Here is a 21,594-nt window from a genome sequence, read left to right on the forward strand (position 1 = left end):
TGTACGAAGCCTCTATGGACGAAAAGAATCGGTCGGCAGACGTCGATGAGGAGGACGAGAACAAAGATCACGACAGCCAGGACGTCGGTGAGAGTCGCCAGGATATGAGTGACCAGGCGGATGATGGTCATGATGATGATGAGTCTGTCTCGGCTAACTTTGGATCGGAGGTGGACCCAGCCGATGAGGGTTCGGTCGCCGATGTGACCGAGTTGGGTGAGGACGTAAGCGATCCGACCGACGAGCAGAAATCGACTCACGAGCAGGGCCCGGAGGCCAAGGATCATATGTAAAACAGCCGGAGTAAGGACTTCCCCGACGGTGAGAGTGCCGGTGCTGTGTCAAAACCAACCACCACGGAACGATCCGTGCTTGAGAAGATCGTACTACCAGAAGGCCTGCAAAAGCGAGTAAAACGGGACGACACCCCGTCAGAAGCTGAGAAGAACCAGCTTGGAGAACGAATGAAAGAACGTCGCACAGACTTATGTCAGTGGACGCGCCGACCAGCTCGATCCGATGACTTCGTCAGATGGGCCAATGTTGCGTAGAAAATATTGGGTTGTGATGGCAGACCGATTGATTCCAAGAACATCAGTCCTAAAGAATCGACGCCAAGCTATGAGGTCTATGTATACAGATTTCCGGTGAATGGCTGAGCTGGAGGAAACGGCCGCGCTCAAAACCAAGGAGGTCTTGGGACAGGTCAAGAGGACCGAGATGCCAAAGGATGCCAAAACCGTGAAGACCAAGTGGGTCTACGCGATCAAAACGGATACGCAAGGCTTTGTTGTGAGAATCAAAGCGAGAGTCGTGGCGCTCGGAATCTACCGGAGGTCAGGAATCGATTATATGGAAACTTCGTCGTCTGTCGCGAGAATGTCTTCGTTCCGGATCACGGCAGCCATATCAGCAGAGTTTGATCTTGTAATTTACGGTGGGGACATTAACACTGCGTATCTAGATGCAACGCTCGAGATCGCTCAGTATGTCGATAAGATAGAGGGGTATCCGTGTGAGGACCCGTCGTATGTCAACGTGGTGCGGAAGGCGCTGTATGGCTTGCGCCAATCCGGCTGTGAATGGAACTCGGAGATCAATGGGTGTCTTTCGAACCGCGGATTCGAACGGTGTGCTACGAAATCCTGTCTCTACTACTTGATCGACGGAGAGAAGATTATGCTGCTATTGATCTACGTGGGCGACGTGGTTCGTGCCACGAATGATGAGGAGTGCAATATCGGGTTGTTTCTGAGCTCGACAAGGCGTATGGCCTGAAGGACCACGGGAGTTCGACTGAGTTTCTGGGCATCGAAGTGACTTAAACCGAGGAGGGCGTGCTCATCAGTCAAGAGAAATATGCAAAGGACGTGTTGTTCAAGTTCGGCTTTGGCGGAGCGAACAAGTGTAGGAACCCCATAGAGTCCACCACGAGACTCGCACCAGCTACAGAGGACAACAGCTCCGACTCCAGCTTTAACAACCGGAGAGTACTGGGCATACTCATGTATCTTGCGACCGGAACCAGGCCGGATCTGACATTTGCATTCGGCCAGTTGTGTAGATTCGCTGTAAATCCGACTGTGAAGCATGTAGTAACGCTCAAGCGCGTCTTACGATACCTTGTGGGCACTCAGGCGCGTGGTATAATGTACAAGAAGAGGTCTGGGGCCCGTACGGACCAGACTCTAAGCAGATTCTGTGATAGTGACTGGGGAAATGACCCCGAGACCAGGAAGAGCACGAGCGGGTTTGTCTTTATTCTGGCGAGTGGAGCGGTGACATGGATGTCCAATTGTCAGTAGATTGTGGCTCAATCCACGGCTGAGGCTGAGTATCATTTGAAGCTGCAATGGAAGCGAAAGCCCAGTTCAATATCCTGTCTGAGATATTCCCGTCTATGCATGTGCGAGCGGCCATTGATATCGACAATAGTGCGGCACACGTGATGACTACCAGCCGGACTTATTCGCGGCGCACGCGTCACATCGAGCTGCTTTGGCACTTTGTGCGTGACCAGGAGCTGCGTGGTCTGATTAAATTCGTGAAGGTAAAGGGGAAGACAACCCCGCCGACGCGTTCACCAAGCCACTCAATAAGGTTCGTCTTGACAAGCTGTGTGGTATGATGAGGATGATGAACCAGCCGCATGACAATCAAAGCTGAGGGCTTCGAGGAAGGTGTGTTGGAAAACGGATCCGGATACGATTATTTGGATGACCGTTGGCGGTTGAAGTGGCCTAAGGGGTTGCGGAGTTTCTCTGAGCCTCGGGGGGGGGTATCGGTTCAGGTGCATATTCTAGGAGCTAGGTGCAGGGAGAATGCCTTGGTTCTAACACATCAGTTGCTCTTTCACCATCCACATTCCAACATCACATGGACTCGTGGAATTCAGATAAAGAAACGATTAGGCCCGCGTTACGAACTACAAGGTCGAAAAATACGAGACAGTACTCCTTTATATCGTTGCACGCCATTATAAGAGCAGCCATAAGCCTCATTAGCAATATTGAAATCGTACAAATTTTGACAGCATATCAGGCTGTTTTAAGAACGTAGGAAGTCAGACGACTGCTATCATTGACGACATCAATTAATAGACGATTAACATCTCCCCATGCCTTAGTAGCTCTCAAAAAAAATATCGACGGTAGTATTCCCCTAACAACCACGTTAAATTCTACATGTTAAGACTCAATGTGTAAGATTCAAGTAGAAATTAGGCAAAGCGAGTTGTCGTAGCAAAGTGCTGGTCTATTTAGACTTCAGGTATCCGTGACAGCCCATGGAATCGTGTCAATTGTGACGAAGACCTTGGCTACAGCTTTCCTAAGACCCTGTTCCTCACTTCTCATTTTTCAACATCGACGGAACACGTTAAGATTGAGATTAGTTTGTTTTCTAAAAGCTTATGAGCTCAATGTTGATGGCTGCTCTTCGACTACTATCCAAAAAAATTATCCTGCAATGACCGTGGAGCCAAATAATGTCGTGGGCGTTTTTAGTAGTAAGGATGGACTTCCCATACGGTTAAATGCCGCCTGATAATGATAACGAAAATGTCAACATCGGACGGCCCTCCAATAAATGACGATAGTGATGATGACTCCCAACAAGTCTTAGGACTAATTCTGACCTAATGAATGAAACAATTATTGTACCAGTTTCATCAACCTTCGCCCCAGTATGGGCGAAAGCGGCTGAAAATCGTCGAGCCTTATCCGCTATTAACAACCTGACCTCTGTGGTCATTTTTCCATAGAATACGAGATTAAGGACTTGAAATGCTCGACTCAAGCCAAAAAGGTTGTAAGGCCCAATTGTTATAGTCCATTGCGGCTTGATGATTTAGACTCTTAAACACCGCAATGGTATTTCGATATTGAAATTTGTCATTTTAAAGACAATGATGAGCACCCCATCATACGAAGGTGACTCGACCTACACTGCCATAATTACCCCATATTCCCATATTCCATTGACTATGTAGCTGAGTCTATGACTTGGGGTGAACTTTTTAACTTTGTGGACTCTTTTCTCAACAAAAAAAAGTCGACCCCTCTGGGCCAATTAGCAACTATCGAGGCTAACCCAGGACATATGCTGGGCGCTTAAGCAACTGAAGCGAAAGTTGACATCCTTGCTCTTAACAGAGCAGTGCGTCGCTTATTGGCCTTACTACCAATTTTGCTCATGACAAATTTGAAGTACCAAAAATGCCTACAGCTTATCCACGCTACTGGGCCTGCTGACAAAATGCTCCACCGTCTACTTGGACATGGAAACCCAGTACTGTCGAATACAGTCGAGGTCTTATTGGCTTTATCTGCTCAGAACATATCATGGCCCCAATGGTGTACCATGACCCAGTCAAGATAATGGTATTAACTGACATGAATCCCACGTATTTTTAACTATTCCCCTCTTATCGGACCGTACACTGTGGTTGCTCGGTTTTAGCACGTTTGCTAAAGAACTGATGCAAAACAAGTTTGTTTTAACCTTCTTGATATCTAAGCCCTGGTTCATAGACTACTTAAAACTACATTCTTCGCGCGGCTGACTACAACGCTTGTGTTGTCTGGTTAAATAAACATAGAAATGCATATCAAAGTCGCAACGGGGTCGCCTAAGCTTCCAGCGGAGCACACCCTTTTCGCAATCTTCAAGACATCACGCAACGGCACGCCACTTACCCCATCCTTAATGATAGGTACTTGGTCGTGGCGGCATAACTCGGTGCAACGAACATTTATTTTCACCTGGTATATGGTCCAGCTTTATTAAGCAACCGCTCCAAGTTTTAACGCTTTACCACGCGATTTTGACGTCTTAGCTTATCACATGGTCTTAGGTCACTTTAATATTACATGGACTTAAAACTAGACCAAGCCAAGCCGAGTCTAGTTAATCACGACAGTGGAAGACCTGAACTTTATTACTGAATAAATACTTCGGGTTTATTATTTTTTGGCGTTTCGAAAAACCCTATAATGGAATTTACAGGTCCGAAGCTAAAGAACAGAATTGACTATTGCCTAGCAAGTGTGAATTTCTATGATAAATTTATTTGCTCTACAAGTCACGCTTTTGGCTTAATACTCGGGCCCGGCGATCACGTCCCTGTTGAATTTACAGATGTTTAGACCTTACATCGTCAATGCTGTCCACCCAGGCTGTTACAGTGTGAGGATCAACTGGGAGTCAACTTAAAGCGATTATCAATAACTATGGATCCCAACCGGAACCCAGGGTGTCTTCTTGATGAACACATGCGCCAAGACCGCATTTTCTTAAGCAAGGAGTTTTAAAAATGAAACACGCAACGACTGCTCAACTTCGCCTACTTCTGCTTGTTTTTCGAGACGCAGAACGACAATTGGCGCTCGACCCTAACGACGCCGACAAATTACACTGTCAAATAGCTCGCCAAGCTGTTATCGACTTTGATACCAATTCAAGAGCGCAACTGAGTCTCAAAATTTAACTCGGATGCTAATACAGCTAAAACATCTTCCAAAAATTTCTTTTGGGGTCCAACGGCAGAACTTAAGCTCTATATTTCCTCGGTCGACACACCAACAGGAATTTGAAGGGACTAACAGATCATAATGTCAGCTCATCGGGAATATTTAGGTACACTTATCCAGTCCATTTTAAGGGAGCTCAATGTTATCTCTGAGAATTTTGACATTGACGAATTGCAGTCCATTTTGAATCGCAGAAACCGGAAGCTGACCTCTCTAAAAGCTTCAGCATTAGATGCATCACTTCCAGCTAATGATATTTACAATGCAATCAAGCGCACAGTACGTGGGAAGCGCCCAGGTACCGATGACTTACCGGCTCAGTTTCACCAGCTTTTTCCTTCCGATTGGGCGCAAGCTTTGGAACTGGTTTATGCTTCCCAATTTCGGCTTGGTCGTATGACAAAGTTTCAACGTCGTGCCTATCTTTCTCCTCTCCACAAGAAAGGTAGTCGCTCAGACCCAAGGAACTACTGCTTCTCACGCTATTAAACAACGATGCCAAGTTTGGGCCAAAACCTCTGGATTACAGACTCAACCAAGTTCTACCTGAGCTTCTAGGAGATGACCAATTTGGGTCGTGATATCCGCTACGTATCAGGGTATTATTGAATCTTCAGCATTATACCACGACCTGTGAAACACGAGCTTCCGCCGGTGTCATTCGCCTCGACTTTACGAAGGCTTTGACAGTAGGTGCTGGATAGTGTTCTTCAACACTGCAGATTCGGTGAAGCTCTCCGTCGGTGGGTTTCAACATTTTTACTGAACCTTAGTACAGTCTTAATTAATAACTCACGTTCACAGTTTTCTTGCTTGGGGGCAGGAGTTCGTCAAGGAACCCCACTTTCGCCAGGGCTCTTTGTTTTATTTTTTCAGCCTTTATTGTGCTATCTTCGAGTGGACAATCAATCATTTTCCACAAAGATTCGTGGATCTTATCATCACACTCTCTGCTTTGCAGACGACATTACAGGATTGATTTACGATTTAAGACAAGTCTCTGCGTCTCTTGCCCGTGTTCAAGAGTTTTGCACTGCAACAAGTATGCAATTAAAAAATGGACAGAGCCGCTATAATTCTTTTTCGACCCTGGAAACCTTCTGAGTACTCTGTACTCAACAGCTTACGTGACTTTGGAACCCGTGAAAATACCAAGGAAAAGCATAATACTTTTTAGGTATAGTTGTGGTGCCTCAGTGCCAACCCAGCATACAGTTAACGAACTGCTTCATTTTCAGCGACTTTGCGTTGCCTGGCGTTGGTGAGACTATGCGCTACAAGGCCGCTGGTTACTACTGAAGACAATGATACAATCAATTTTGTGGCATTTTGCGAGTGTTCAAGCGGTGTCCAAAAAAATATTATAACCTTTTGATCCTCTGGATGAGGAATTTTGTTGACAACACCCCATCACCGTCATAACATGGTCCGACAGTTCGAAGCCAATTCCCCAGCAAATGGCATTCAGTTCCATTAGATGTTGGGTGGGGGTCAAATTCTTCATACTGTTGCGGATACAGCTGAACTCCTTCAGGTCAACTGAATACGTCAACTTATTCGACACTGCAGAGCCAATAAAATTGGACCCCCCAGGTGATTACTTCAGCTCAAACGGCTTTCTATAGTGGACTTCAAGGTCAAGGCGAGGGTTAGACTTCCTCTACATGCCCCTACAGTCAACTACGACTACTACCCGAAGAAGAAACGTCCCTCTCTATTGGCAACGAGCGCTTTGAACATGGAGCACTAAACTTTTGTCCAAACTTTTGATCACTAACCCGGTATTCACATAGCCGAATTGGCCACTATGGATCTTTGTTCGATTTACTTCTGAACGAAAGACTTTGCCTGTGTTACATCGAAAAGCATGTTGATACTTATCTACTCAAGGTATCTATCGAGTTTATACATTTTGCGTGTGTTTTGGTTCTATCCCTGACTCTTTCACGCTACGTAAAACACAATCAGACTCGAGTATCAATACTAACAAAATTAGTTCAGACGCTTTCCCCAAGAATTAGTTCTATGGCAAATTCATCATCTACACGTGCCCCCTCAAGAAATTCTTGCTGCACTTCATATATGGACATTTGATGGCCAAGGCATTATTGACGCCACTAATAGTTTACTTCGCCGTCTTCTAGAGTCAATTTAACCACTGCAGTTACCGTTGCTGTCTTTACAACGTAATAAGATATCTCCACCTATTAATCACTGGTCTACACTCGGCAAGCTTCAACGTGGTATTCTTCCCGTCTTCTCTGAGTTTGTTTTCCGACTGCAACATGATGGCTTGGGTTTTCGATGCAGATTTAGCTGGCACACTCAAGATATTAACTGTGTTCATGGTTGTTCTACACCAGAAACTCCAAATCATTTACTATGGGATTATACTATGTGGCGTATATCTCCCAGTTTTTCAATGAAATTTTAATACTACTACTTTATGGGAACACGTCTTGTTATTCATTGCCCACACCGTTCCCACTTACCGCCAACATGACTTTGGTATTCATTTACCACTTCAACTGCTTAACAATATCCGGGGTTGCATCTTTCGAACATTATGGATTAATCGTAATAAGGCAATATACGCCACGCCTTGTCTGTCTTTGTGGTTTTATTTCACCAATGATACGCTCACATTTACAACATATCTTGAAGGCTTTAACACATTCACGCACTTTGAACTCACATCGGTACAAGTTTCAGCTTAGTTTTTTAAGCATGTATAAATTTGTCACTTTATCGAAGACCCTGTGAATGACTTTTGGCTTTGGTCCAATTGGTCACTGTGGTTGAGTTTCTTTCAGCTTAAGTGATTTTTAAGCCAATTTCCGACTTTGCCTTTGCTTTTTCATTTTAATGATTAAATTCGCAAAACTCATTGGGTCGTACTTCACGCGATTGTGGAGTTTATTAAATGGAATGACCGCCATTACGGCTCGCCACGCCTTTGAGACATTTCAAGTCCTCATTCTTAAGTTGCTGACGAAACACTTAATTCTTAAGTGGCAAGACCACGAAGACTTGTGGATTAATTGCTTTTTTAATGATTCGCTTAATCTCCACGCGGTAGTGAAGCCTTAATATTACTTTGGGGTAACCGATCATTCATTTTTCTCCTTGCAGTTGTAGAGCCTTAATTTTACTCTGGGGTAACCACTTTTGTGATCATTCATTTTTCCCCTTGCAGTTGTGACGCCTTCATTTAATTTGGGTAACCACTTTCGTGATCGTTCTTTTTTCTCCACGCGGTTGTGAAGACTTTGCTTTTATTTGGGGTTCATGTCTATCACGAGGTATCAATTCACCATCTTTCGATCAATCTTTACGCTTTCAAGTCAAGTATGTCTGTATCGACTTCCCCGTTCAAACACAAGCCCTATATCTCTGCAAATACAATCGTCGTCATAACGAACAAGTCCGTTTGATGCCAAAGGATAACTTCATTCCGCTGAAGAAAATAATCCGCTGCATTATGGGGCCATGTAAACTGGCTAATGTAAATGGATCCCCACTTACAAGTTCGCAATTCTTGTCCCAATGCTGCCAAGACAACATCAAGACGTGCGCCGACACCCCGAAGGATGCTGTACATTTGAGTAAACCAGCTCTGAGGACTTGTGCAGCATTTTTCCCGCACATCATTACGACAGAGTGGATAAACTCCACACTTACCACTGACTTTGACCACTATGATCTTCACATATTTCCAAATGTCTGTTTCCACAGAAGACTCCGACACATAACTCTCCACTTTTCCACGCTCAAGAAGGTGTTTATTAATCTTTGAGACAGATACTAGTATAATGACGCGTCTCACGCATCTTAATCAAGTCTTCGGTAAAGATACGTGGTATCATACTATCGATATAACTGAATTGTCTTTAGAGATAATTCGGAATCTTCTGTGGCTTAGTAAACAAGTCCCAGCCGTCGCACAGTAACAAGTTTTGACCATTCCGGGCAGCACTTGCTCACGAATCTAGTTATAGCGGATATAGATGTATCGCGAGCGTTGCGATACGCCTTTACCTCCGGTGACGTGTTGAGCTGCCGGGATGTCTTCGTATCAAGCTCCAACTCGAGAAGCAATGTCTTGAGACCGATATGCTCTTTGGTTCTGTAAGCTAGCGCAACAAACACCAATCCAGTAGTCGGTAGAGTTACGATCGGCTGCTCCTTGGATCTCCACGAGATGCAGCAACTCCCAAAGAATACGGCGAAGATTGAATATCACTTGCATTTTTCTCACATTCGAATCTAGCATCACAAAGCTGCAGCCCTTTCTTGTTTATCTTTAGTCCGCTCTAAATGCCCAACTACACGGTCAGTCGCGGCCTTCACGGTGCGCGATGTTTTGTTTCGTGATCAGCAAATCGAATTGCTGTAGCAAAGTCAGAAAAGCTTTCTGTCGACGCATAAAGTAGCGACCTGCTGTATCATTGATACTTTCTTTACCATCAGCAATTTGGTAATTGCTATATATCGGGGTGCGAGGCTGCATTCTGGCACCGCGGCTGCCAAATCGCTTCATCACTGAGGCCACATACTTCTGCTGCGCGATGACCAGCATATCGTCGCAATTGCTCCACGTGAACTCCATACCCACGCTCGTGACCGCAAGGTCGCATTTATTTATCGCAAATTGATAAAATCTCATGCTCAGAACGCAGTTAGCTCAGACTTCAGATCGCTAAAGATCAGCACGTCGTCTACAATGAATAAAACCACAATGCTGCCATCTGTGCGCGTTACCTGGACACAAGTCTCCGATTGACACTGAGTAAAGCTTGCCTCGTACAGAAACTTTGTTTAGTTTCCGTACCAAGCCCAAGACGCCTGCAGCAGGCCATACACAGCCTTCGCATCCTTTATACCCTGTTCCCACCCTTACTGATAAGACATTTTTGTCCGAAAGGTGCTTCCGTTCTACTTCGACGGCAGGCACGAGAATGATTCGAATTAAATCACAGCAAACGATAGAGCTAAAGATCTTGTTGCAGTCCAATCCATACTGTTGCGTAAATTCTTTTGCTACCAGTCTTGCCTTATACTTGTCGAGCGATCCATCTGCGCATACGTCTATCGGTTGAGCATTTCCAAGTACATGTGGTAATGCCACAACCTACCCAGCTCGACATTAAAGCCCCTGATATGCGAGCTGGCCAAGCCAGCGCTCCCTGCACTTGGAACGGATCTTGCAATTCATTGATCAGCGCAATTTCGTGAGCGTTGTAAGATTCCTCAGAATCTCGTTTTTCTTCCTGATACGTTTGCTGCGACGAATGATCTGCTTTTCAACGCAGCGGTGGACTGAATGCCGGCTGCCTATCTCATTGTCAGAAGGTCAATGCTTTATCAACATTGTTCTAGAATATCAACAATGTGACTGGTGACATACCTTGTGCTGATTTAGTTTGTTGCTGCTTGAGCAGCTCACCTTTGAGCGTTATCATTCTTGTCTTCGATATACTTGACAAGTCTACTCTCCTACTGCCTTTATGACCAGAGGGCTTCCAAAAAATTGGGAACAACTGTTGTCTCAATCCCAAAGTAATTTCCTTTTGCAGACTTTGCGTCGAGCTACTGCCGTTGAGACTTCGTTACCAACACCTCGCGTTGCAGATGAAACGCGCAGCCTGTTAAGCGCTAGAGGTGCGACGTGTCAGTTGCTCGAGCGAAGGACCTCCTCAATGGACAGCGGTTTTGTAAGTACACTGTAGGCAGAACGTCATCACTCCAAAAGCATTTTCCCAAACCAGCTGCATGTAGCATGGCGCGCACCAATTCGACAACAACGTGGTTGTTTCGTTCAACCTTGTCAAATTGCTGCGTCGACGAGGTTATAAATTCCTGCGCAATTAGGGCCCCAATACAGAACCAATTGATATGTTATTCAACTCATGAAGCGTGGCGGGGCTCTTGTTCGTAACAGGAAATACCGCCGCTAGATGGTACGGTTTGACCATAATGCTAACCAGTCCAGTAAACCCGTCACGCAAGATTGTTTCCATTCGCCCCACACAGTCAATCGGAAACATCACTTGTCCTCGCTTCAAGTAGCGTGGCTTCTCCCATGAAAAAGGGAGATTAGCTAATTTCCAGCTGTGCAGACTTATAAAGGCTTAAATTTGAACTACGCGTTGTAACTTTGCCGGCCTTCAGCACTGTTCTAATGTCTTGAGCACTGAGGCGTCCCAGCCTGGTCTGCCAGATCGCTTAACCATTTTCTCATACCCAGACGTGGAATTGGCCTAAGCAAAGTTATCCATATCAGATGACAATAATATGTAAAGACCACTGATGCGCCTATTTTGGCGCGGCCGCTTGAAACCACACATCTTTCCTGTGACTAGCCCTATAGCCCCAACCTTGCTCAGACTTGCAAGATTGCGCTGATGTCCAGGAACGTGTAAAACGTTTTCGAGTGTGCACACCCGCTGTAAGCAATATATAAATGGTTTTTTTTACGGTGCGTGGCACTCAACACCATATCACGCAAATCATGCAGTCACGCATGCCTGTCAGAAACAGATGTGGCTAATTGGAAACTTCACTTACGGACATTGATTCAATTTGGGTTTAATCGTAAGGATGTGGAAGTAATACTACAAAAAGCAAAGCTCCCTGCTTCGGTGGTATCGAACCTTCTGAAGCAATACGACGCAGTCATAACTGAAGTGCCTATAAATGACATGTTGAGTATTTTGACCAAATTCTCCAAAAGCGCATTACTTTCTCCTGGATTGCGTGCCAAACTAGACATCCGTGCTGCCAACATTGCATACAAAGTATCAAAGGACCCGTATCGACTCCGTCTTAGTTCTGCAATACCAATTAGCGAGTGGAAGTATTTACTGACTGATTGGGTCAATCGACCCTACACTCCAGAGCAAGTGGGTGAAATCCTTCAAGAAGCTAAAATACAAGCGAAAGATGTGCAAACAATATTGGGCTTCTATGACAAGCTTACACGAGATATACGTGTTCCGCTTTTTTCAAACAACGCGCTTCACTAGTCAAACGCCGTCGATACGCAGCAACACGAAATGCCTGATCAAAATGCTGGTCTGGCATTTTCTACTCCAGGTGTTTTACATCTCATCGCAGCTGAATGGGCGAAGCCTTTTTACAAACGTGATCATTTTCAATACTAAGTAGTTTCGACTCTTCGTTTTGTCCTTTAAAGCGATGAAGAAACCTCATGTGTCAAAACTTATTTTGATAAACTTGATTTTAACCTTTTGTACATTTTCCCCGTAATATGAAATGCTTGCAACTAACTGAGAACATCTTCGGAGAAGAAATACGCAGAAAACACTTCTGGCGGCCCAAGGACCAGAAGTGGTCACTGTTCGCCTGAAGGCATTCACTAGCTACAAAAATGCAATTGTAACACATCTCCAAAAAGTTTTAATCAAGCGTTGGTGGAAGCATCACATTCTCTTACAGAGCTCAATAAAGGGACACCGCTTCAGATGGTCAATAATCCATTCTTCGACAACGACATAACGAACATCTCTTGGAGACGAAACCTGAGGATGCTATAGACTAAATTCGACGCGACAGCACATCTTGATAGTCGTTTGCGAGAATTTGTGGGCGAAAATCAACGAAAAATAAATGTTCTTGATGTCGCAAACCTTCACACTCTCTGAAAAAAATGGTTAAATCGGTCTATTGCTCTATAGCCAGGATACCAGCTGGCCCATTTCCAGATTCGACAACGGCTGTAATATTGATGTTGGATAAACTACGTGACCTTCTGTGTACACCCAAACTCTTTCAATGAAATAGTAAAAATCAGATCATAAACAGCGAAAGCTGCATTGAATTTAGAGCGCATCTTTTTATTCGCAAGAATTGGTCAGCATATCCTTTTTTGAGTGCGCTAGATGCTGTTGATCATCGTCGCGATACCCGCAGGTGGTACAGCTGGAGATGCTTCAGATATACAAGCCCTGCGTCTCTACCTTCCATTCAGCTGGGAGATCCAAAAGTCGAGCTTTCACAAAGAGCTATCCTTCAGACATCTCGCGGAAACTGTCGGGTCCAAAAAGGCACAGGGTGGCCTACTGGACATTGATCCTTGTAGGGGTCGAGGAATTGAAAGAACAATACGCTTTTTTAGAATGTTGTACATCCAAAACGAAGATGACGGATTTATAAACAAAAAATGTCCTCCGAGTATATGCGCGGGTGGATCATGGTACTGGAGAGAGTGCGCATTTAAAATGCAGTAAACGCCTTTGCAAGCTTTACCAGATTCTCTGAATGAAAAGTCTTTAAGTTTCTCCGAATCCGCCATGAAGAGGTTCCAGTCAAGGTCAGGGTGAGACTGACGACTCGCTTATATCAGCTCGACTAAAATTTGTAGCAAATTACTGATATTTTTTCGATGCGATTGAGCGTCATGAGCCGAGAACGCGACGCTATTGTTGGGAGCTTTGATGTTTCCATACCTAACATGCAGTGTCTGCAGCTTATAAGACTTAGCTACAAGCATGCTATATCGGATCGGTTAGGAAAAGGAATCGATTATACGGTTAACTTCTTGAAGAAGATGCAAACAGGGTTTTGTGGCTCACGTGATTTTGTTAAATCATGGCCCGCTCGGAAGAGACAGTCAGAAGTAAATTTTCTGTTATTCTTGCATCCATCCACATCTACTCTGTTACAGGCACACGCAGTATGAACTAATCGCCACAACACGTACATACCACGTTAAACTCTCTTTCATCAAGATGTAGGACACTCACATAAATTGCTTAACGGTGAGTGCTCAACGATAATCAATTGCACCATTTGCTTTTCTCCTTCACTTGAACTTTTAGCTCTTAGTTCTACTACGAGTACCATTACTTCGAGTCTACCCTTCTCCTGGCTATCAAATTCAACAATTTTTCTTCTTCTTCAAGCCTTTCTCAGGCCGCGCTTCATTACCACTGGGGTGGGCAGCGAACAAGACTTGGATCTGTGATTTACTGGCTACAGTAAATCATTACTTCTGGCAACACCCAATGCCCTAACATACGCCACGTACTTGTGACAGGCAAAGATCGGAATGACGTGAAATCAAGCAGTCTAGCAGTGCACTCTTACAGTGGTAGATTAAGGCAAACTAACATCACACGGGCAACAACTGAGAGACACATTAACAGTTTGAATAGTGCTGACTGCGTGCTAACGTATGATAGATCTAGCTAGACACCGCGTTTCGAAGCAATACGGCAAATCATTACTTTCGGCAAAAAGTGTTCAACACACTGCCTTTACATACGCCGTGTACTTTTGACAAGCAAAGATTGGAATGACGTGTAAACAAGCGGCCTTGCAGTGCCTCTCATCTTGGTTGATGAAGGCAAACCATCATCATACTGGCAACAACTGAGATATCCATTTACCGCTTTGATAGAATTGACTACGTGCTAACGTATGATGGAGTTAGCTAGACACCGCAATTCGAGGCAACACAGCAAATCATTAATTCTGGCAACATGTAAACCACACAATGCCTTCACATACGCCGCGTACTTGTGATAAGCAAACAAGTTTGGTACAAAACAATACTGTACAAATGTGCGAATGTCACATTGCACTTTTGTGCGATCTAAGATATTCATTAGAGCCAAAATATTGGTATGTATGAAAATGATGGAACTCCAAAAAGGAAGTGTGCGTTGTTGAAATGGGCTGCTGGATACGCGTCAAGTACTTTTGACATTTTGTTACATAGTTTAATAATCATAATGACACTTAACTAGATTACACTTGTAAAGTAGCTGATCTAGCAAATAACAAGTATAAAGTAGATGCCCTCAGTTGGCTAGACCAAGTCAGGAAAGGGCGGCCAAAGGGCCAGATGCAGTAGTCACTCCTCTAGGGGCGTTCGCCATCGATGAGAATGCGCTGGTTAACACACCCCGGGGCGCACAATGAAGCATCGGGAGAAGAAGATATAGTACATACCGCGAGGCTGCTGATGCCAAACGTTTGGTGTTTGTAACCTAGACGAAGAAAATTTATCCCTCTGAATATGAGAAGTCATGATGGTCATGTATTAAGTCATGATCCAAAGACTACAGAGTCGCGTAGCGCTCCTGGTCTTCAATTCGAATTGCCGCATGCGAAAATGGGAACTAAGATTTGTTGCCGCTGTGGACGAATCGTTTCATACAAAGGGACTGTGACGCGACATGCGATCCGGGTGTATACATCGCCAAACCAGGCGTATAGATTGCATTCGTAGTACATACGGCAGTACCGCTGAAGGGGATATTATCATTGCCAAAATTCACAAATTCTTATGCTTGTGATATCCCATCAACCCTTTGTTATCACCTGATATGAGTCAATAACAGATTTACTCTTTCAAAATTTACCATTGATCAGCTTGGCTTGTGCCACTCCCGGCAGACCGGGCTCCTTGTGCAACTTTGCAGCAGAGAACAGCTTAGTTTTGAAAGATGGTAGATAATCTGCTTCGGTAATAGCTCTGTATATTTGACTGACGAATAATGTTCAGGTTTGATAAAATGACGTAGAACGCAGGGTGTTATTGGGTACTTCTTAAGACGTTGAAGGTATCACACAATATAGCGCGATGGCAACTTAGTAATACAAACCATGTTTATGTCGTTCAATTACATTCGATAAAAACTTTTTCCCGCAACACATTCTACATATTTCGCCTGCTCCTTGCGTCGACGTGATGCCGTTGTACATTCTGGCTCCCAGCCATAGCGCTGCACATCCTACGCGATTTATTGAGCTGGAATTTCTGTTTATGCTACAAAATGTAGCCGCAATGATTATAGCAATCAAAATTTATTGACGGTCTCTTACTGCTAGCGTCAGAGCCGCTTAAAGTACTGTCGAAATTGTCCGGGAGACTATCACGCCATTCGTGTGTCTCGGGTGAAGTCTATTGCTTTTGTGATGTGTACTGCGGTATGTCGCGCAAGCTCAATGAGTATAATGGACCCGCTCCAGCTTCGCGGTCTTTCCTGACAAACGCTTCAAATTTAATCTCCGCAATGCAATTAATTATTTTCGTCGGACAATCGGCGGGCGAATGGTCCGCAGATGACATGTTCAATCTGGTGCCCTAGGGTTTAGCGTCATGATCTCAACAAAGTTAGTCAAACTGTACTGTATGGAGCGGATCTTAGAAATTTACAACGGCTGCCGGGAAGCGAAGATGCCGGAACCGTTTATCGCAAAACAGCTTGGTTGTGTCTACATCGGTGAAGCTATCACAGACTGCAGCAAAATATAATAAGTCATCTTGTTCAAGTAGTTTTATCAGAATGTACAACCACGATTTTACCGGACGCGTCTTCCAGAAATCAAACCAAAGTTCATACAAGCTAAATAGCAACACCGACAGGCCGGCTAAACTGCTGCCACATGCGGCTAGGGTCTTCTATACTGACACGGTTCACGCGTGCGCGTATACATCCTTATTCACCAACATTTTTTGGGCCACCAGCACACAGAGCTATCAGTTTGTCAGTCTTTTCTTATTTTTTCGAAATGAGTATCATGTCCATCATACAGTACTTAAATTCATCATCATGTGAATCACAACATGCTGAAGGGAATTTGAATCAGTGCTGTAATTCAGCAAACCTTTGGGTAAGACATAGCGGAGGAGGCGTGCAATCGCAAGCGTTTATAAATCGACATGTGCCCCAAGATTTATGCTAACTAAAGACTTTAGCAACGCGACAATTTCGCGTTCGACCCGTATGCTGTACGTTCCGCCCATCGACTTGCGGCGTCGCCAATTTCACTTTTCAAATCCATTTTCAGACGACGCGAAAACGCATCTGCTATCACAACAAGTTGAGCCGTCACTGGTACATCCGCTAGGGAAGAATCGTCATCTTACCATTCTTTGTGAGAGGTTTGGTGGTAACGTCGCTGTGCTAAGCCACAAAGGTTTCTTTTGATCCTGACGAGAGCACAATCTAGCAACTTGTCATGAACAAATTATTGTTAAAGCTTTGAGCTGGCTAGACTTGAACGCTTCTTCATGCTCATGCTCATTGACATCTTCTTGAAGAAAAGCGCAGCTTTTTTCCAAGCTGGAGCGCAAACCACACCATAGCGTGGCCAACTATAATTTGGAAAAGCTCGAATGAGAGTGCAAACAAGACAATTATATGCAGCCTCAAAGTTCGCCGCTTCTGCCGCACCCCGGCACATCCATTTTCGGGGCTTGATGATGGGTCGTGCCAACTCGACGTATTCTGCACTATGCTTGCGATAGTAGTCCGCCAGACGAAGTCGCATCTTCAAGTCTTTACATCATCGGTGCCAATTAATATAAAATGACCTTGGACAACTCGTAGGTTTGCTTTTCAATGCGGCAACCCAGAGATGGAATATATTAGGCACAAAGTGTAAAATCGAGCGAATAGCTTCACGAGCATAGACAATTGAAGCTAATTGCCAATATATACGGTTATGGGTTGGGCTCGCAGTGTCTGTTATTGCTCCCCACATTTATCTTTCAGTGATCCGCACGAGTATCGACAAATGCGCAGTCAAAATTGGTCTACAAAGCCATGATGCAGTCTTGAAATCTGCACCACCGGACGGGTGGGCTTTGCTAGTTCATTGGACAATTCTTGTGCCTTGAACTCTTTCTGAACACAGGTTTCATTGGACAAAGAATTCGTGTCTGAGACACGCGAGCCTCGTTTGAGGCGACAGTTGAATGTGAACTGTAGTTGTTCACAATCTTGATGGGAAGAGTGTAACGGGGTCTCACGTATCCTGGTAGGAAGGGTGTGGGTCACACAATGGTGTAGCTACGATTCAGTATGAAGTCAGATGAAACAGCCAATAGTTATACATTTAATTAGGTATACTATCAAGTTAAGATAACCTATAGCTTTAGATATCGACGGCTTTGTCGCAAATAAATTTAACAAATACAGTTTATGTTTCAACGGACGAGTTAATTAGCCTCTTGGTAAGGTAGTAGTTACTCTTGGTGTAAGTGGATTGCTGCCCGCTACACTCTAACTATATCCAAGTATAGAACGAATGTCACCGACCTTAATCAGAAACAGAAGAGCTACGGCAACCCCGCTGCGATATGACTACCATCTTCATTTTTCCAGCGCTCTCGATTTAGTTGATGAATTTGATCAGCTGCTGATAAGGTCTGCAATGTTCCTACGAGAGTGGTGAAAACTTTGAGTGGAAACACTAGGATCGCACGGAAGACACCCAGCCTCGCTGGTTTGCGGGCAAAGTTCTTCTTCGTCTCGCGGCTGCAAGGGATTCTCAACCCACGCTCTTGGTGACAGAGTACCGCGCAGCGCATAGTTAGTGACAGATCGCACAACCAACAACGCAGACGCGATATCTACTCCTGGCCGCGCCGCGCCCGCTACACATCGTCGAGGTTTTGGATGAAGTCGACTACGAGTCGAAAACTTCTTTCTCAGGATGAGAAGAAGAAGAGGGGCGACGTACCCCAGCGGCGTAACGTCATTTCTTCTCGAACCATGCGGACGTTGCGTCTTTCCTGAATTCTCGACTTCCGAGGAAAGTCGATTGGAAGCCTTATTCCGCGAGAGGGTCAAGGACCGACAGTGGATGCGAGTCGCCCTGCTGACAGCATCCAGATGCTTCGGTGCTTCGACGAGGTCACTGGTGAACGAAAGGCTCTTCGAGCTCGCTTCTTGGTTCTACGAGAGTTCCCGGTAGATACGTACCGCGCTCGACTTCGTGCTCAAAGAGGAAGCGCTTCTATACCCGCAATGCGGACAGTTTCTGTGGTGCTCGCCCCTGGTGATGCCGCTGCAGATGTCGAAGAACTCTTTGAGCGATGGATGCAGCGGCTTCGGAAACTTTTCTCGCTGTATAACTTATAATAGAGCCAAAAGGAAGTGGTCGCGCGCGTGAAACGCCATCTTCGGTCTGAGTATGTCAAAGTCAAGGCGCGTCGCCGACTTCCTTCAAACTGTCGCCAGCGACTTATGGGTTGATCCATTACGCTCCCGGGAGCTCTGCAGTCTCTCACACAGGTAAGTCTGCGACCACAGCAGCTCAGGGCCGTCGCTTGCGCTCAGCTTATGGCTCTTCGGCTTCCCTGGCTATTACCGAGAAGTGTGGAGCGTACGACGACACGGAACGTCATGATCCCTTCTGGGTCGATCGCCGTCTGATACTCTTCGAGATCTTAAGGACGAGGTCCGTCGCTATCGGATTTTTGCTGAGCGTCATGCTGGTGTCACATACCTCTAAGCAAAAGATCTAAGGAGCTTAAAGCTCGTTGCGCATCGGATACCTCACGTTGATAACTATAGTGCTCTGTCGAAGCGGCTCCAAGCCGTTCAGCAGACGGAATCGTCACTTCATGCGAAGTTGGAGGGCTAAGTGCCGTTGGGGATAAAGATCGGTGCACTCCGTGCTCGAAACCAGATGCTGGTACAGCTTCTGGGTGGTCGATCGTCTGTGGACGCCGTTCCAGCGCCAACGCTTCCGCGTTTACTTGTGCCGGATATTGGTACGGCTCTAGCAAGCCCACATAGAACACTGGGTGGGTGCGCATCCGTTTTGAAGATTTAACGTATACGCAAGACCGCGCTTGGCCACGACCTACACAAGTCCGATAAACCGTGGGCGGAGCTGTGTTTTAACGTCAGCAAAAAACTGCATGGGTATGAAAGTTTTTCACATTAACGCGAACGTATCGTAAGACACTAAGTTTGGTAGACAGGAAGTTATCGTCTTCATTACGATCAGGGAGAGGGCTGACATCAGCTAGCCTCTCGGCTATCCCTCTTCCACCTAACCCCGAACTATGTGATGGTTGCGTCAACGAGAAGCAAGGGTGAATCACCGATCACGTAGAGCGGCGTGTAGCCAGTAGACGGTTGCACTGCATAGCGCTCCAGCGTCTCGGAGTCTTAGCGTCGACACTGCGAAGGACGTCCTCGACGAAGCGAATCACGCCCTCAGTATGTCCATCAGTCTGCGGATGGTCCGCTGTTGACATATCAAGCTTGATTTCCAGTACCTAGAAGATTGCGACTAAAACGTCCAGTGAAGCGTGGGTCTCTGTCAGAGGCAACTGACTCCAAGAGTCCATGCTTTAATAAGACACGATCGACAAACAGCGTCGCTGTACCGACACCGTCGATGGTGTCGAGCACCACCGCGAGATGAGCCATCGTGCTTAGACGGTCGAAGAAGACCACCCACCCGTGTCGCCCGCCGATTCTTCGGCAGGCCAAACATAAAGTCCGAACCCATGGACTGCCACCACCCGCAAGGTACCGGTACACTGTCTAGCGGCGTCGCCGCATTCGGAGAGAATTTCACCCTCACACGTGCGCAATTAGGTGCTCGTCCATCTGTACAGCTTGGATCACCGGTTGTGGTAACTCACGCAGCTGAAAGTCTGTATACGATCGAGATGACCACTAAGTGGGGTGTCGTAAGCCTCATAGAGGATAAGGTACTTCAAATCCTCGTCGGGAGAAACCACAATTCGTGGTATATCTGTCGAGTCGGTGCTACAATACGGCACTCCATTACTCAATGAATATTGGTGCAACAGTGTATGCAGTCGCGAAGACAAGTTTTTGTCCGAGCTTCCATACTCCTTGCTCCCGGGTAGCGTTACACACAAATAATCACCCGCATATGCGGCGCGAATCAGATTTGTCAACGGACGACGTCACCGTCGTGACATGAGCACGCTCATAATTTGGTTGCATAACAGCGCATCAGCCGAAGCATTCTGCTTTGATGGCTTATACTTTACCTCGAAGTTATATTGTGCAAAGAAGAAGAGTCACCTGGCCATCCTCTGCGAGGCGACTGAGTCACAGTGCATAGTGACGCATGATCTGTGTAGATCACGAACGGCTTGGAGCTGAGCAGGTGAATCCCGAAATTGACAGTAATTCCTTGTCGTGATTGAGTAGTATTTCTTTGCAGCCTTGAGCTATAGAGATTAGCACGCGATCACCCGATCTCGCCCCTCGACGCCAACTTGCAGTAGTGCACAGCCGATGGCAAAGGTCAAAGCGTCGCAGATGACACTAAAAGGACGATCGGGGTCTGTCAACACCAGTATTGGTGCATGCAGAAGGCTGTCTATGACTTTGCCAAATTCCTCCCGATGCCCGGTGTCCCAACACCATTCCGTATCTTTCACAAGGAGATTCGACAATGGCCGCGCTGATAATTTGCGCTACACTTGTGCAAGTTATTGGCGAGGTCAAGCACTCTGCGCAAGTCCTGTTGGTATTTTGGGACCGGTCAGTCTGAATACATTTGCCGGCTACCGTCGTCACCGACAATGGCCTTGACCTTAGCGGGATCCGCTAGATGGCCACGCTTCTCAGTGAAGCACTCTAAAAAGGAAATCTCTTCTGCACCAAAGATGCACTTAGCTGCATTGGCGTACAGTTTGTTTGTGCGCATGCACTCGAGCACGGCTCTTAACTGGACGACGTGGTTCTCCTCACTCGTCCTCCCGTGCTCCGCACGACTATGAACGAAAATGTCGTCAAAGTATGTCTGTGCA

The 21,594-nt window shown here is 45.8% G+C and overlaps 6 protein-coding genes across 6 annotated transcripts; 3 read left to right on the forward strand and 3 right to left on the reverse strand.

The window, feature by feature from the left end:
* Positions 1–14: 14 nt before the first annotated feature.
* Positions 15–293, forward strand: PHALS_08036 (uncharacterized protein; the record flags this gene model as incomplete). Its single annotated transcript, XM_024721604.1, has 1 exon — positions 15–293. One exon carries the CDS (start codon positions 15–17, stop codon positions 291–293), a length of 279 nt encoding a protein of 92 aa, XP_024586686.1.
* A 358-nt stretch (positions 294–651) lies between these two features.
* Positions 652–1,278, forward strand: PHALS_08037 (transposon unclassified; the record flags this gene model as incomplete). Its single annotated transcript, XM_024721605.1, has 1 exon — positions 652–1,278. One exon carries the CDS (start codon positions 652–654, stop codon positions 1,276–1,278), a length of 627 nt encoding a protein of 208 aa, XP_024586687.1.
* A 4,283-nt stretch (positions 1,279–5,561) lies between these two features.
* On the reverse strand, positions 5,562–5,787 carry PHALS_08038 (uncharacterized protein; the record flags this gene model as incomplete). The annotated part of the gene is made up of 2 exons (XM_024721606.1): positions 5,562–5,617; positions 5,673–5,787. 2 exons carry the CDS (start codon positions 5,785–5,787, stop codon positions 5,562–5,564), a joined length of 171 nt encoding a protein of 56 aa, XP_024586688.1.
* A 3,911-nt stretch (positions 5,788–9,698) lies between these two features.
* PHALS_08039 (retrotransposon ty1-copia subclass) lies at positions 9,699–11,077 on the reverse strand (the record flags this gene model as incomplete). Its single annotated transcript, XM_024721607.1, has 7 exons — positions 9,699–9,791; positions 9,862–10,161; positions 10,223–10,326; positions 10,438–10,549; positions 10,609–10,675; positions 10,753–10,889; positions 10,979–11,077. 7 exons carry the CDS (start codon positions 11,075–11,077, stop codon positions 9,699–9,701), a joined length of 912 nt encoding a protein of 303 aa, XP_024586689.1.
* Positions 11,078–13,640: 2,563 nt separating this feature from the next.
* On the forward strand, positions 13,641–14,016 carry PHALS_08040 (uncharacterized protein; the record flags this gene model as incomplete). The annotated part of the gene is made up of 2 exons (XM_024721608.1): positions 13,641–13,725; positions 13,787–14,016. The coding sequence occupies 2 exons, from the start codon at positions 13,641–13,643 to the stop codon at positions 14,014–14,016; spliced, it is 315 nt and encodes a 104-aa protein (XP_024586690.1).
* A 3,067-nt stretch (positions 14,017–17,083) lies between these two features.
* PHALS_08041 (uncharacterized protein) lies at positions 17,084–17,333 on the reverse strand (the record flags this gene model as incomplete). Its single annotated transcript, XM_024721609.1, has 2 exons — positions 17,084–17,157; positions 17,237–17,333. The coding sequence occupies 2 exons, from the start codon at positions 17,331–17,333 to the stop codon at positions 17,084–17,086; spliced, it is 171 nt and encodes a 56-aa protein (XP_024586691.1).
* Positions 17,334–21,594: the final 4,261 nt, after the last annotated feature.

This window comes from Plasmopara halstedii (assembly GCF_900000015.1).
Source record: "Plasmopara halstedii genome assembly, contig: Scaffold_3120, whole genome shotgun sequence".
Taxonomy (NCBI): domain Eukaryota; phylum Oomycota; class Peronosporomycetes; order Peronosporales; family Peronosporaceae; genus Plasmopara; species Plasmopara halstedii.